This window comes from Pseudophryne corroboree, chromosome 5 (assembly GCF_028390025.1).
Source record: "Pseudophryne corroboree isolate aPseCor3 chromosome 5, aPseCor3.hap2, whole genome shotgun sequence".
NCBI classification, from domain to species: Eukaryota; Metazoa; Chordata; class Amphibia; order Anura; family Myobatrachidae; genus Pseudophryne; species Pseudophryne corroboree.
Window position 1 is genome coordinate 804,534,206 of NC_086448.1, and position 17,188 is coordinate 804,551,393.

At 46.6% G+C, this 17,188-nt stretch overlaps 1 protein-coding gene and 1 pseudogene across 1 annotated transcript in view; one reads left to right on the forward strand and one right to left on the reverse strand.

The window, feature by feature from the left end:
* EXT1 (exostosin glycosyltransferase 1) overlaps positions 1–17,188 on the forward strand; it is a 287,113-nt gene that overhangs the window by 243,250 nt on the left and 26,675 nt on the right. Inside the window, exons 2-4 of the mRNA XM_063924477.1 lie at positions 1,163–1,256; positions 2,985–3,092; positions 7,313–7,432. Coding sequence (XP_063780547.1) covers positions 1,163–1,256; positions 2,985–3,092; positions 7,313–7,432 — 322 coding nt within the window. The remainder of the gene's footprint in view (positions 1–1,162; positions 1,257–2,984; positions 3,093–7,312; positions 7,433–17,188) is intronic.
* LOC134930307 (5S ribosomal RNA) lies at positions 8,076–8,195 on the reverse strand (annotated as a pseudogene).

Below are 17,188 nucleotides of genomic sequence, written 5' to 3' on the forward strand. Positions count from 1 at the left end.
CATGAATGGAGGAAGCAGCCATTTTTGGGGCAGAACCATAAGCGTGCAACCTATCAATTCACTGGGAATTTCTTCTGTTTTCTACTCCTTTGGTAAAACGTAATCTCATTAGGAATAATCCATCTTTAATATACTGTATACAGGTTGAGTATCCCATATCCAAATATTTTGAAATACGGAATATTCCGAAATACGGACTTTTTTGAGTGAGAGTGAGGTAGTGAAACCTTTGTTTTTTGATGGCTCAATGTACACAAACTTTGTTTAATACACAAAGTTATTAAAAATATTGTATTAAATGACCTTCAGGCTGTGTGTATAAGGTGTATATGAAACATAAATGAATTGTGTGAATGTAGACACACTTTGTTTAATGCACAAAGTTTTAAAAAATATTGGCTAAAATGACCTTCAGGCTGTGTGTATAAGGTGTATATGAAACATAAATGCATTCTGTGCTTAGATTTAGGTCCCATCACCATGATATCTCATGGTATGCAATTATTCCAAAACACGGAAAAATCCGATATCCAAAATACCTCTGGTCCCAAGCATTTTGGATAAGGGATACTCAACCTGTAATAATAATAATACCAGTTATTTATATAGCGCACACATATTCCATTGCGCTTTAAAGAGAATATTTGGCCATTCACATCAGTCCCTCCCCCAATGGAGCTTACAATCTATATTCCCTATCACATGTACACACACTCACGCTAGGGTTAAGTTTGTCGGGAGCCAATTAACCTACCAATATATTTTTGGATTGTGGGAGGAAACCGAAGTATCCGGAGGAATCCCAAGCAAGTACCAGGAGACTATACAAACTCCACACATTTAGGGCCATGGTGGGAATTGAACCCATGACCTCAGTGCTGTGAGGCAGTAATGCTAACCATTACACCATCCATACTGCCTTCACTAATATTAATGGGCCACAGCCTATAAATATTCATATTCCCTGAATTTGATAGGCTGCTCGGGAATATTGACCATGCACACAACATGGCTGCTTTCGCAGTGTGGGCAACTTTTATTACAGTATAGTTCACTGTATAAAAAAAAAATGCTTTCTATATTATGAGCCAGGAGATTGCACCTTTTTACATATGCAACTAGCAATTGGCTTTATCTAATGGAAGGTTATCTTGTTTTGCAGGTATGACTATCGTGAAATGCTGCACAACGCCACTTTCTGTCTCGTCCCTCGTGGCCGCAGGCTTGGGTCCTTCAGGTTTCTGGAGGCTCTGCAGGTAAGTCATAAAATATTTACTGTGATCATTTGCTAAGTGCGCTGTGTTCTTTCAGAAGCACTGTACAAATTGGCTTTCATGTATGAATCTCTGTATGTACTATACACTCCTCCTTGTACTGGGGTTTTTCACTTTTGTCCAGTTCCGCAGAACCCTTAAACTTATCATGTCAGGCTATAGGGGCAGATTCAATTAAGTGGAACCTCATGTGATGTACGGCTGACGGGTAATTGCAGTAGGAAAATCTTGCAGATTTTTGCTCGAACTTCTGTGGGAGGTCAGCAGAAATAAGCGAGGTTTCCTCCCCCCGATAACCCTCGTAGTATTTGCTCGAGAGGTTCTGGTGGAACCTTGCGGCTAATTGAATTGAATTTTTGTTACCCATAGAGACCAATTAGATGGTAGTTATCTGATTTGCTCCTATGGAATGCGCAACCTTCTTCCTTTATCCTAGTTTTCGGAAAGGTCCAAACTGTCCAAATTCCCTCCAGTTTTCCATGTCATAAATTGTAGTCTTGTTCGGTGGGAAGGTAACAAAAATATTAGATTTTTTGCCCTTTTTATAAACCAGTAGACTATACACACTTACATTTTGGACCTGGGTGAAAGTGTGTGTTTGTGAAGGGGTGGGGTGAAGATGCAACTTTGAGACATCCAGGCCTCTTCCCCATCTACATAATGTTGTTATTCACTAAGTACTAGACGAATGGGCTATGTGATACAATTTGTGGAAAATCGTGTCCAGCCCTTTTTACCTCTGGAAGAAGCGATGGGGTCTGGGAGGATTTACCCATTTCGGGAATTGCACATTACGGGAGAGTTCCTAAATTCTTATAATCTATTTTTCTCCTTCATCCACTAGGGGACACTGGAGCATACAGACAATGGGGTATAGACTGGTGGATAATTGGAGCCTGGCACTAATTTTTTTCAGGCTCCTCCCCCTCTATATCCCTCCAAGCCCAGTTTAGATTAGTGCCTCAAGGAGCCAGGTGCTGCATGGGCTGTCTCCAGCCCTTTTTACATCCCCTTTTTGAGCTTTATATGTTACTTTATATACTTCATACCACTACTACTCTAGCAGATGCTGTGCTCCATAGGATAACGGTTGCTTGTGTATTCCTGTCGTGGCTTCACATTGCTGCCTGACCAGAGCAAACCCATCCTGCACTGAGGAGACCAGACAAGGCCAAGACAGGCTCCAGTTTATGTCCTACTCTAGAAGGCATAATAATCTGAGCCCCGAGGCAAAGGGCGGCCATTTAAACACATTACCCACGAGTCTCTCTGCCTTTAACATGTGCTAATTTGAAAAAGCCTTTTAAATCTGAATTTATTTCCCGAATTGCATATATTACTGAGCAGCATCTGTAATAACGTACATTGTAATGCCGATATGGGCCGAGTCCTGTAATGTTACTGTGCATTAGATGTTTGCACCCCAGCTGTTCTCTAGCTGGGAAACGTATACTTCAGGAGAAGTAATATTTCAATATGTCAAAGTTACCTGTGAAATATATGCGTGGGCTTATTAAGTAAGACGCCTCCGGCCGTTCTGTTCCTACTGCAGCATAAAATCTCTTCTGCGTTACACTTGTTGCAGCGTCGCGGATTCGCTAATCATTGTCCAAATACTAATGTCATTTGCTTGGCCTTTTCACTTGTTATTAATGAAGTGAATGGAGACGTGCTGCATTGCATAATGGTTTTTAATAACTTCATTCACAGGCTGCATGTGTTCCGGTAATGCTCAGTAACGGATGGGAGTTGCCGTTTTCCGAAGTGATTGATTGGAATCAGGCTGCCGTCATCGGAGACGAGAGGTTATTACTACAGGTAAGGGCGAGCTTGGGCTGAGCGATGATCGCTCGCCGCACCTGTACGCCGGATGTTTGGTGTGCGGCAGTTCATCGGTATAAAATTCTGGGCATAACGACTGTATATCTGCCCATCCCTGATGTATGCATTCCAACTTTTCTACTGCCCCCTATGGGAGATAACGAGAGGGGCAGGTCGGGCGGCCAGTGGAGAAAACTGTCCTTGTAACGGTTGACGGGCAAATAAATGGTTACGTTAGCAGCGGAAGGTGGGCCTGGCCTGGCCGGCCACAGGGGCCTGTCCGAGCTGGCACATGGTGGTGAATGCTTTATTAGAGGCGTCTGACCAAGGACACAGCAAAAATAAGAGAGGGGATCTCTTTAAAGTGCCTTTGTTTTATAATTCTGCAGAATATCCTGTAGATTGCCCTACCTGAAGGCTGGAGCGCGTTAACCTTTATTGCTAATCCCACCGGCTTCTGCTTCCACTGGAACATGACAAACCTTGGAAATTAAAAAACGTTCCGGAGCCCAGTGCATTAACACCTTCCTGTTAATGAAAGTAGATGTGTTAATTCCTTTGCCAGCTGCTACCTCTCTCCTCGCGCTGCTTTCACATCTGGGTTAATGGGTTTCTCTCTTTTTTTAGAAGTAAGGCCATTGCCGACGCTCTGGAAAGAGGACGTAGTTGACAGAGCAGACATTCCTGTGGTTCATATGTAAAGATGGGGGTCGGCCATGATTACTCTCCAAGAGAAGTGCAAAAAAAAAAATCTTACGGTTTTTAAAAAAAAGTTTTTGAAGTAGAGGACATACAGTATACAGAAAAAAAATGCATCCAGTATATTAGTAGCTGTATATGGCACCAGAATAAATCTGCATGCTGTACCCCATTCAGTACCCCGTTGAGCTCTTAACCTATTTAGCCCGCCGGCCCTTTCGACAAGCCCAGGCAGTATCGGTGGGAATGCACTACAGATGAAAGGCATGTTGGATGGAACGCCTAACTTTGATATCATACTAGGGAGCAAAGTTTGGAGAGACATAAATGGGGCCTATGTACTAAAGCCTTGGAGAGTGATAGTGGATGGAGATAAAGTACCAGCCAATCCGTTACTGTAATTGTTCAAACACAGCTTGTAACGCTAGGAGCTGATTGGCTGCTACTTTATCTCTGTCCAAGGTTTGATGCATCTCAATCAATACTCAGCAAGTGTTCAATGTATTTATAACAGTACGGACGTCCAGGGGGGAGCTCAAGGGGGCAGCAATTGTCAAATTAGTCTTAGAGGAAGTCCTTCTCCAATGATTGATACATTTTCCCCCTAGTAGATTGTCATGTTGATAGTTCTATCTATCTATCTATCTATCTATCTATCTATCTATCTATCTATCTATCTATCTCTATCTCCCAAGTGGTTGGAACAGCACCACCATTGCTACAGTAGTGGGCAGTCTTCCCCGGGTTAAGGGGGTCATTCCGAGATGATCATAGCTGTGCTAAATTTAGCACAGCTACGATCATTCACACTAACATGCAGGGGGACGCCCAGTACAGGGCTAGTCTGCCCCACATGTCAGTCCGCCCCCCCCCCCCCCCCACAGAAGTGCAAAGGCAACGCACAGCGGCGATGCCTTTGCACTTCAGGAGGAGCTCCCGACCAGCGCAGCTTTAGCGTGCTGACCGGGAGCTACTCATCGCTCCCCGGCCCGCAGCGGCTGCATGTGACGTCACGCAGCCACTGCGGCCCGCCCCCCGTTTGGTCCGGTCACACCTGCGCTGGCCGGACCACGCCCACGAACGGCGGCCAAACGCCGCTGTTCCACCACCCCCCGCCCAGCGACCGCCCCCTGCCTATCAATCAGTCAGAGGCGATCGTACTGCAGCGACGGCGCATTTCTGACCCGATCGCACTGCTGCGATAAACTGCCGCGTGCAATCGTGTCAGAATGACCCCCTAAGTTGTGAAAACACCCCCCCCCCCCCACACACACATCCTCGTTTGTGCATCTTCAAGAAAATATATGGAAAAACCCTCTCTGCAGATTTTATAGCTCGCATAGCTGTGACTGGTTTATCTGCAACGCAGTGAGAAGGGAAAGGGTCGGACAAATAAAAAGGTTTCAAACTGATTGGAATAAATGTTTAATAAGTACATGTCTGGCTTAACTGCCCCACAGGGAATCCTCCCGATTTTAGGGTGCGCCGTGATTCCTGACCCCTGTGTTCCTGCATTGTGCCGTTTCATTTCGCTACAGCTGCTCCCGCACTGAAGAACTACTGTTCCATAATTAACGCTGTTTTTAAGAAGCTGGCAGCCAGCCGGAATATCTACCCTGGGAAATGATTCCTTTTTCTCTTTTAGTTACACATTTTCTTTTCCCATTTTAGACGAGATGCGGAAGTTGTGCGACTTCCCTCCGCAGTGTAATACCAAGCGGCTAATCCCTTCCCTCTACTTCGCTTTATTATTCTTTTTTTTTTTCCATGCATAATGTTCTTATATGATTATTGCTTTGCCTAATTACTTTTTCGGGCAATTACCAATTTCTAATTATTTCTACGGAGTTTTTTAGTAATATGAATATTCTTTTTTTCGTTGCTGCCTCAGGACCAATTATGCAATTTACCACCATAGCCCCCCCCCCCCCCCCCCCCCCCCCCCCAGAGGCTGTTACGTGTAGCCTTGATACGAGCTGTGGGACTTCCATGAGCCACGCGATCTCATTGGTCGGTTGAAGGCTACAGGTGTACTTTATAGCACATCCATCTGGTGCGTTTGGTTGCTGAGCCTTTCACTCTCGCATTTGTGTTCCGTAAACTCCTTGTGTACGATGAATATTTTATCGTGGGGAACACGCGGTTGCAAATAACGGTTCAGCGATCATTTTTGAGGCCATTTATTTTACAGTATGTCTGGCAGAATGTTTAGAACAAACTAGGCCTGGGGTGGGTTTTGGTTGCTAAACATTAAATTGGGTTTAAGTAGCCTTTTAAATGAATGCTGCATTAGGACGGCTGCCCAGTGTTTAGTTAATTAGCAGCTGTTTCATGCTGCCTGCTTAATATTTGTCATACACGTGTAGTATGTGTTCATTCTCTGCTGTTATTACAGATGGCACGTGCAGATTCTCCACTTACGCGTGTCGTTGTGCAAAGTACATTACATTATAAGATACAGAATTATAATCGCCATGATACATGACAAGCGGCACGCTTCCGGTCCAAGGGGGAGATTTATCAAAGCTTGGAGAGAGAGAAAAGTACCAACCAATGAGATCCTGACTATCATTTTTCAAACACAGTCTTTAACACGGCAGTCAGGAGCTGATTGGCTGGTACTTTGGAGGGAAATAAAGTACCAACCAATCCGCTCCTAGTCTTTTTGCAGGTTGTGTTTGAAAAATGAGTTACTGTTGGAGCCTACTGGTACTTAGGGGGAAATTTACTAAGCAGTGATAAGAGCGTAGAAGTGAGCCAGTGGAGAAGTTTCCTCATCAACCAATCAGCAGCTCTGTGTAATTTTATAGCATGCAAATTATAGATGTTACTTCAGTGCTGATTGGTTGCCATGGGCACTTCTCTACAGGCTCACTTCTCTGCTCTTATCACTGCTTAGTAAATGTCCCCCTTTATCTCTCTCCACGTTTTGAGTGTTTTGCCAGCTTATAGTCACTTGTCCGGCTGAATGTTAGCCGAGTACAAATAATGATTGTTTCCGCAATGTGACAGGTACACTTGAAAGAGTCACGGGTCTTGTAAAATATATATCTGTCCTCCGTTTTATCTGTGTTTCTGTCACGGCCTCCATAACCTGCATTTCATCTATCCATGGCGAATGTTGTTTTCATTTTTCATTGTGGCAAGAAGAAGAATTCAGCGTCAGGGTATAGGTGAGATTCCATGTTGGAGGTGACCCCGGTTCAGTAAAGCTTTCTATTCAAGGGCAACACACACTTTTATCATAGATTAGTAATTGGCGCAGTACCACCATAATATGTATCGGCGTAAGATATACGAACTGGTTTAAAGATCACGTCACGTTCGCTTCTAGAGGTGAGTCAGTCACCTTAAAAATATACTATTTGTTTTCTTGTTTCTTCTCAATCACCTGCTTTTAGCATCATAAATGAGCGGCAGGAAAGTGATATTCTCCTGGAAGGCTCCCTGTAGTGTAATACTTTGATCAGGTTACAGCGTGTTGTGCTGAGGCTGATTGTTGTGTCCTTGTCTTACAGATCCCTTCTACAATCCGGTCTATCCATCAGGATAGAATCCTCGCACTTAGACAGCAGACTCAGTTTTTGTGGGAAGCTTATTTCTCCTCCGTTGAGAAGATTGTATTGACTACACTAGAGGTAAGCATCCAGTATATGCTTTACAATGCAGAGCTTTGGGGGTATTTCTGCTTTTCTTTTATTTGCTCAATGTACAAATGAACAGTTATGCATGCACTTATAAGTGCAATAAGGAGTATACAGGTGCGCGGCCAACAGCAGCAGGTAGGAGGAAGGTCAGTTCCTCAAGATTAAACAGTAAAGGAGAAAGGATGTGTACCTGCGCTGGCTGTATGTATTAAATTAATACATTAAATAAAAAGTAACAATTTAATCATAACATATCACATGAAACAATTATTAAAAAATAGGGAATTCCTCTTGCCACTAGGTGGTAGTAAAAACTTGGATTAGCTTATCTGGACAATAATGAGTAAATGTTATGGTCTCCAATATTAGAATTGTCCATTCCTATAGGCTAGGACAGCCTCCCTCTGCGCATTCACTGTACTTAATATGTATTTACCAGATCCCCTCGTTGGTAAGCATCAGCCTTGGAACAAGTCCTTTATATAGCTGTAGGGGTGAATCCAGGTGGAGATAAGATCCAGTGGTGGGAGATGCGTCCAAATTGTGCCAAGGAGGACACGGCTTTTGCAGGCCGCTGTGGAGCACGGAGTCCAGAAAAAGCAAATATACTCAGGTCCAATAAAAGAAAGCTCAGTATCTACAGCACCTTGTGTTCCTAGGTGGTCTCCCATCCAAGTACTAACCAGGCCCAACACTGCTTAGCTTCCAAGATCAGATGAGATTGGGCGTATCCAGTGTAGGTTTCATTGGACCTGAGTATATTTGCTTTTTCTGGACTCCGTGCTCCACAGCGGCCTGCAAAAGCCGTGTCCTCCTTGGCACAATTTGGACGCATCTCCCACCACTGGATCTTATCTCCACCTGGATTCACCCCTACAGCTATATAAAGGACTTGTTCCAAGGCTGATGCTTACCAACGAGGGGATCTGGTAAATACATATTAAGTACAGTGAATGCGCAGAGGGAGGCTGTCCTAGCCTATAGGAATGGACAATTCTAATATTGGAGACCATAACATTTACTCATTATTGTCCAGATAAGCTAATCCAAGTTTTTACTACCACCTAGTGGCAAGAGGAATTCCCTATTTTTTAATAATTGTTTCATGTGATATGTTATGATTAAATTGTTACTTTTTTATATAGAACAAACCATCCATTTTTCATTATTATTATTGTTATTCTTACTATTTATCATTATTATTGTCTTTATTTAATGTATTAATTTAATACATACAGCCAGCGCAGGTACACATCCTTTCTCTATCGTCCTAGTGGATGCTGGGGTTCCTGAAAGGACCATGGGGAATAGCGGCTCCGCAGGAGACAGGGCACAAAAAGTAAAGCTTTTTCCGATCAGGTGGTGTGCACTGGCTCCTCCCCCTATGACCCTCCTCCAGACTCCAGTTAGATTTTTGTGCCCGGCCGAGAAGGGTGCAATCTAGGTGGCTCTCCTAAAGAGCTGCTTAGAAAAAGTTTAGCTAGGTTTTTTATTTTACAGTGATTCCTGCTGGCAACAGGATCACTGCAGCGAGGGACTGAGGGGAGAAGGAGTCAACTCACCTGCGTGCAGGATGGATTGGCTTCTTGGCTACTGGACATCAAGCTCCAGAGGGACGATCACGGGTACAGCCTGGATGGTCACCGGAGCCACGCCGCCGGCCCCCTTGCAGATGCTGAAGACAGAAGAGGTCCAGAATCGGCGGCTGAAGACTCCTGCAGTCTTCAAAAGGTAGCGCACAGCACTGCAGCTGTGCGCCATTTTCCTCTCAGCACACTTCACACGGCAGTCACTGAGGGTGCAGGGCGCTGGGAGGGGGGCGCCCTGGGAGGCAAAATGATTACCTATAAAGGCTAAAAATACCTCACATATAGCCCTAGAGGCTATATGGAGATATTTAACCCCTGCCTAATTTCTCTAAATAGCGGGAGACGAGCCCGCCAGAAAAGGGGCGGGGCCTATCTCCTCAGCACACGGCGCCATTTCCTCTCACAGTTCCGCTGGTCAGGACGGCTCCCAAGTCTCTCCCCTGCACTGCACTACAGAAACAGGGTAAAACAGAGAGGGGGGGGCACATTTATGGCGATAATTTGATATAACAAAGCAGCTATAAGGGAGCACTTATTATAAGGCTATCCCTGATATATATATAGCGCTTTTGGTGTGTGCTGGCAAACTCTCCCTCTGTCTCCCCAAAGGGCTAGTGGGTCCTGTCTTCGTTAGGAGCATTCCCTGTGTGTCTGCTGTGTGTCGGTACGTGTGTGTCGACATGTATGAGGACGATATTGGTGTGGAGGCGGAGCAATTGCCAAATATGAGGATGTCACCCCCTAGGGAGTCGACACCGGAATGGATGCCTTTATTTATGGAACTACGGGATAGTGTCAACACGCTAAAGCAGTCGTTTGACGACATGAGGCGGCCGGACAATCAATTAGTGCCTGTCCAGGCGACTCAAACACCGTCAGGGGCTGTGAAACGCCCTTTGCCTCAGTCGGTCGACACAGACCCAGACACAGGCGATGACTCCAGTGGTGACGGTGACGAATCAACCGTATTTTCCAGTAGGGCCACACGTTATATGATTTTGGCAATGAAGGAGGCGTTACATTTAGCTGATACTACAGGTACCACTAAACAGGGTATTATGTGGGGTATGAAAAAACTACCTATAGTTTTTCCTGAATCAGAAGAATTAAATGACGTGTGTAATGAAGCGTGGGTTGCCCCTGATAAAAAACTGATAATTTCAAAGAAATTATTGGCATTATACCCTTTCCCGCCAGAGGTTAGGGAGCGCTGGGAAACACCTCCTAGGGTGGACAAGGCGCTAACACGCTTATCTAAACAAGTGGCGTTACCCTCTCCTGAGACGGCCGCACTTAAAGATCCATCAGATAGGAGGATGGAAAATATCCAAAAAAGTATATACACACATGCAGGTGTTATACTACGACCAGCTGTAGCGACTGCCTGGATGGGCAGTGCTGGGGTAGTTTGGTCAGAGTCCCTGATTGAAAATATTGATACCCTGGACAGGGACAATATTTTACTGTCGTTAGAACAAATAAAGGATGCATTTCTTTATATGCGTGATGCACAGAGGGATATCTGCACACTGGCATCACGGGTAAGTGCTATGTCCATTTCGGCCAGAAGAGCTTTATGGACGCGACAGTGGTCAGGTGATGCGGATTCAAAACGGCATATGGAAGTTTTGCCGTATAAAGGGGAGGAGTTATTTGGAGTCGGTCTATCAGATTTGGTGGCCACGGCTACAGCCGGGAAATCCACCTTTCTACCTCAAGTCACTCCCCCACAGAAAAAGGCACCGACTTTTCAACCGCAGCCCTTTCGTTCCTTTAAAAATAAGAGAGCAAAGGGCTATTCATATCTGCCACGAGGCAAAGGTCGAGGGAAGAGACAGCAACACGCAGCTCCTTCCCAGGAACAGAAGCCCTCCCCGGCTTCTACAAAAGCCTCAGCATGACGCTGGGGCTCCTCAAGCGGACTCGGGGATGGTGGGCGGTCGTCTCAAAAATTACAGCGCGCAGTGGGCTCACTCGCAGGTAGATCCCTGGATCCTGCAGATAATATCTCAAGGGTACAGGTTGGAATTAGAGACGGATCCACCTCGCCGTTTCCTGAAGTCTGCTTTACCAACGTCCCCCTCCGAAAGGGAGACGGTTTTGGAAGCCATTCACAAGCTGTACTCTCAGCAGGTGATAGTCAAGGTACCTCTTCTACAACAAGGGAAGGGGTATTATTCCACTCTTTTTGTGGTACCGAAGCCGGATGGCTCGGTAAGGCCTATTCTAAATCTGAAGTCCTTGAACCTGTACATAAAGAAGTTCAAGTTCAAAATGGAGTCACTCAGAGCAGTGATAGCGAACCTGGAAGAGGGGGACTTTATGGTATCCTTGGACATCAAGGATGCGTATCTCCACGTTCCAATTTACCCCTCACACCAGGGGTACCTCAGGTTCGTTGTACAAAACTGTCACTATCAGTTTCAGACGCTGCCGTTCGGATTGTCCACGGCACCTCGGATCTTTACAAAGGTAATGGCCGAGATGATGATTCTTCTTCGAAGAAAAGGCGTATTAATTATCCCATACTTGGACGATCTCCTAATAAGGGCGAGGTCCAGAGAACAGCTAGAGATGGGATTAGCACTGTCTCAAGAAGTGCTAAAACAGCACGGGTGGATTCTGAATATTCCAAAATCCCAGTTAATGCCGACAACTCGTCTGCTGTTCCTAGGGATGATTCTGGACACGGTTCAGAAAAAGGTTTTTCTCCCGGAGGAAAAAGCCAAGGAGTTATCCGAGCTTGTCAGGAACCTCCTAAAACCAGGAAAGGTGTCTGTACATCAATGCACAAGAGTCCTGGGAAAAATGGTAGCTTCTTACGAAGCAATTCCATTCGGCAGATTCCACGCAAGAATTTTCCAAAGGGATCTGTTGGACAAATGGTCAGGGTCGCATCTTCAGATGCACCTACGGATAACCCTGTCTCCAAGGACAAGGGTGTCTCTTCTGTGGTGGTTGCAGAGTCCTCATCTATTGGAGGGCCGCAGATTCGGCATACAGGATTGGATCCTGGTGACCACGGACGCCAGCCTGAGAGGCTGGGGAGCAGTCACACAAGGAAGAAACTTCCAGGGAGTATGGACGAGCCTGGAAACGTCTCTTCACATAAACATTCTGGAACTAAGAGCAATATACAATGCTCTAAGCCAGGCAGAACCTCTGCTTCAGGGAAAACCGGTGTTGATCCAGTCGGACAACATCACGGCAGTCGCCCATGTGAACAGACAGGGCGGCACAAGAAGCAGGAGTGCAATGGCAGAAGCTGCAAGGATTCTTCGCTGGGCAGAGAATCATGTGATAGCGCTATCAGCAGTGTTCATCCCGGGAGTGGACAACTGGGAAGCAGACTTCCTCAGCAGACACGATCTTCACCCGGGAGAGTGGGGACTTCATCCAGAAGTCTTCCACATGCTGGTAACCCGTTGGGAAAGACCAATGGTGGACATGATGGCGTCTCGCCTCAACAAAAAACTGGACAGGTATTGCGCCAGGTCAAGAGATCCGCAGGCAATAGCTGTGGACGCGCTGGTAACGCCTTGGGTGTACCAGTCGGTGTATGTGTTTCCTCCTCTGCCTCTCATACCAAAAGTATTGAGAATTATACGGCAAAGAGGCGTAAGAACGATACTAGTGGTTCCGGATTGGCCAAGAAGGACTTGGTACCCGGAACTTCAAGAGATGATCACGGAAGATCCGTGGCCTCTACCTCTAAGGAGGGACTTGCTTCAGCAGGGTCCCTGTCTGTTTCAAGACTTACCGCGGCTGCGTTTGACGGCATGGCGGTTGAACGCCGGATCCTAATGGAAAAAGGCATGCCGGAAGAAGTCATTCCTACTTTGATTAAAGCAAGGAAAGAAGTAACCGTGCAACATTATCACCGAATTTGGCGAAAATATGTTGCGTGGTGCGAAGATCGGAGTGCTCCGACGGAGGAATTTCAACTGGGTCGATTCCTACATTTCCTGCAATCAGGATTGTCTATGGGTCTCAAATTGGGATCTATTAAGGTTCAAATTTCGGCCCTGTCGATTTTCTTTCAAAAAGAATTGGCTTCAGTCCCTGAAGTCCAGACCTTTGTGAAGGGAGTGCTGCATATACAGCCTCCTGTGGTGCCTCCAGTGGCACCGTGGGATCTCAATGTAGTTTTGGATTTTCTAAAATCTCATTGGTTTGAACCACTAAATAAGGTGGATTTGAAATATCTCACTTGGAAAGTGACCATGCTTCTAGCCCTGGCTTCTGCCAGGAGAGTGTCAGAATTGGCAGCTTTATCTTACAAAAGCCCATATCTGATTTTCCATTCGGACAGGGCAGAACTGCGGACTCGTCCGCATTTTCTCCCTAAGGTGGTGTCAGCATTTCATCTGAACCAGCCTATTGTAGTGCCTGCGGCTACAAGTGACTTGGAGGACTCCAAGTTACTGGACGTTGTCAGAGCATTAAAAATATATTGCAAGAACAGCTGGAGTCAGAAAATCTGACTCGTTGTTTATATTGTATGCACCCAACAAGATGGGTGCTCCTGCGTCTAAGCAGACGATTGCTCGTTGGATCTGTAGCACAATCCAACTGGCACATTCTGTGGCAGGCCTGCCACAGCCTAAATCTGTAAAGGCCCACTCCACAAGGAAGGTGGGCTCATCTTGGGCGGCTGCCCGAGGGGTCTCGGCATTACAACTTTGCCGAGCAGCTACGTGGTCAGGGGAGAACACGTTTGTAAAATTTTACAAATTTGATACTCTGGCTAAGGAGGACCTGGAGTTCTCTCATTCGGTGCTGCAGAGTCATCCGCACTCTCCCGCCCGTTTGGGAGCTTTGGTATAATCCCCATGGTCCTTTCAGGAACCCCAGCATCCACTAGGACGATAGAGAAAATAAGATTTTACTTACCGATAAATCTATTTCTCGGAGTCCGTAGTGGATGCTGGGCGCCCATCCCAAGTGCGGATTATCTGCATAAATTGTACATAGTTATTGTTAACTTATTCGGGTTATTGTTGTAGGAAGCCATCTTTCAGAGGCTCCGCTGTTATCATACTGTTAACTGGGTTTAGATCACAAGTTGTACGGTGTGATTGGTGTGGCTGGTATGAGTCTTACCCGGGATTCAAAATCCTCCCTTATTGTGTACGCTCGTCCGGGCACAGTACCTAACTGGAGTCTGGAGGAGGGTCATAGGGGGAGGAGCCAGTGCACACCACCTGATCGGAAAAAGCTTTACTTTTTGTGCCCTGTCTCCTGCGGAGCCGCTATTCCCCATGGTCCTTTCAGGAACCCCAGCATCCACTACGGACTCCGAGAAATAGATTTATCGGTAAGTAAAATCTTATTTTCTCCCATGCATGCACTTATAGTACGGCCTCCACATAGACCAAAAAAAAAAAACCCCAAAGCATTCAAGTGCTTAGGGGACCATTTATCAACACGTTTTAGCCATTGCGTATGATAAATGGTACTCCAGCCGTTTTGCTCCCAGCGACGGTCGGGTGTGCTGCTCCCAGCGACGGTCGGGTGTGCTGCTCCCAGCGACGGTCGGGTGTGCTGCTCCCAGCGACGGTCAGGTGTGCTGCTCCCAGCGACGGTCGGGTGTGCTGCTCCCAGCGACGGTCGGGTGTGCTGCTCCCAGCGACGGTCGGGTGTGCTACTCCCAAAATGTTTGAAAAATGACAGTTCGGAGCTGATTGGCTGGAGCACCATTTATCATACACAACGAGTTTTATCACTCGTTGATAAATGGGGCCCCTTGGTGCTTTACCAAATCTGAAATCGGCTGATTGCAATCCTTCTGTACCGGCAGTAAAGTTGAAATCATTGTAAAGGAAAATGCAACAGACGGCTGGTACTTTTATTTTGTTTTCGTATAAATGACCCTTTAACAATGATTTGACCTCTGGGGTATTGAGAGTGGAAGCCAGTTGCCATGGGCAGAAACCAATATAAATACCAATATATAGTGTAGATGTGAGCAGGGCAGTGACGCTGTAAATGTCTGAGGCTCTCTATAGCGGTTGTGTAGCGTTACGAAGGGAGCGCTCATTAAGTCTGTCTTATACAAAGCTTTGTGACCTGTTTCTTTATGTTATAAATTTACCACTGGGAGCTGGAGCTCGTTAATAGCTGCTGCACTGTTCAGCCTATGGAGGTTGTCGGAGCCGGTAGCTGTCACCAAAAAAGGAGGATTTATTTTTAAAACTCTACGTTGCCACACCCGTTGCTAACAGGGGCACAAAACCATGCATCCAGCCATGCAGTCTCCATAGTCAGACATTAGCAGTGCAATGGGTCTTATTGAAGAGCCCAGTGGCATTGCATGCCATCTGTCCCAACAGGTCAGTCCAATATATTTCTGCCCTGCTTGCTTCTCCCATCATCTGTAACGATGTTCTAGAGATGCGTTCCGCCATACAAGCTCACAGCATGCAGCGCCAATTTTGGAATTTGTGAGCGTCCAACTTTATGGCAACAGTTTTAAGTTGGCTCTTTGCTGTATCAGCAGGACCAACACCCCCAATCCCCCCTTCCCTTTCACGAAGCCAGGTCCGTCAAAACATAGTTTGGCGTGGAAGAGCGTGACCGGCCTGCACAGAGCACTGGACTCCGCACCATTGAAACACCTTTTGGGATGAATTGGAACACTGACAGTGAGCCAGCATTAACACCCAACACCCGTGCCCAAATCCTAGCTCTTGGCTTTTACGGCTGTGACTCTCTGCAGACATGTCCTAAAATCTATCCGAAAGCCATCCCAAAAGCCCGGTGGCTGTTACAGCAGCAAGGAGGGGGGACCAGCTCCATATTATTATGCCTATGGTTTTCGAATTAGAGTATGTATGGGGGCAGTGGCCAAGGGAGCTGTTTAATTGTTTCGGGAGCCCGTACTTCCCTTCTCAAGTTATGGGAGCTATTCAGTTGCGTAACTAGCCCCGCGCTGGTTGCAATGGCTGCATTCTCGTGCCCTGACACACCAGGATTAGCCACATAAAGGAGCTTCTTCCAAGCTAAGTGCCACAGTTACAGGGCACCCGGCACTCGCGTCAAGCCCTGAAGCCCTACGTTATGTGGATTTCTGCTCACACCTCAGGAGGGTGCGAGCGGAAATCCACAATAAGTGCAGCCTTAGGGATAGGTGTCTAAAACAATTGAATAGCTCCTGGAAACTTTAGAAGGGAGGTAAAAATCAGTTCACTTACAATCTGTTTTTGCTATCACACCCCTATCAGCACACTAAGGGGGATATTCAATTTGGCCCGGGATGCCGGGTGATAAGTATCGGCCGGTGGGGGCTATTTAATTGGCCCCGATAAGCCGGCGCGTGCCGCGGCTTATCGGGGGTTTTGCTTCACCTGCCTCCGGCAGGCGAAGCAAAATGCCCGATAACAGCCCCGTTTTCAACCGAAAACGGGGCTGTTTCACCCGAAAACACACAGGTTTCACTGAACCTGTGTGTTTTCGGGTGTAAGAGGACTTGTTACCGGCCGAGCAAATTAAATAGCCCGACCGCAGCACCCGAAGAAACATCGGGGGTTTTTACTCCCGATGTCTCTTCGGACCAAATTGAATATCCCCCTTAGTCAGAAATAAGTGAACCTGGCGTGGTAGGTCTTTGGCCCATGGGAAGAAACCAGAAGAGGCGGAAGAACTGCATGCAACATGTTGACCAAAAACACAAACTCCATGTGTCCTAGCGGCCTGTTTTGGATGGAATCCAAAGCCAGATTGCAACCTCCCCAGGGTTGTCCTAGGACAGGTTACACCTAGAGCACACGATGCATGGTGAGCCTCACCTGTGTCTGTCCCCTTCCAAGTTGCACACTACTGCTGCAGCCATCACCCGTGTCCCGGGTACTTGTGTATTGTACTTTGGCATCATCAGAGATGCAAATTCAGTGGCAGGATGCACGGCATGGCTTAGTGGCATTCTGCGGCACATCGGGCAGAGCTAATTGGCGCGAGTGGAGGAAAGGTGTACGTGGACACATCTACATAACGCTGACGGCAATGCGCCGCTGATCCGGGACTTGTGAGCAGATGTTTCTGTATCTCACACTCTGTGCTTTTGCCTGATCCTGTGATAAGAAATAATTCACAGCCCATTACCGCGAGATGAGCGGATGGGTCACCCAGAAAGCCAGGCACAAAGGTCGCAGTTTGGTCT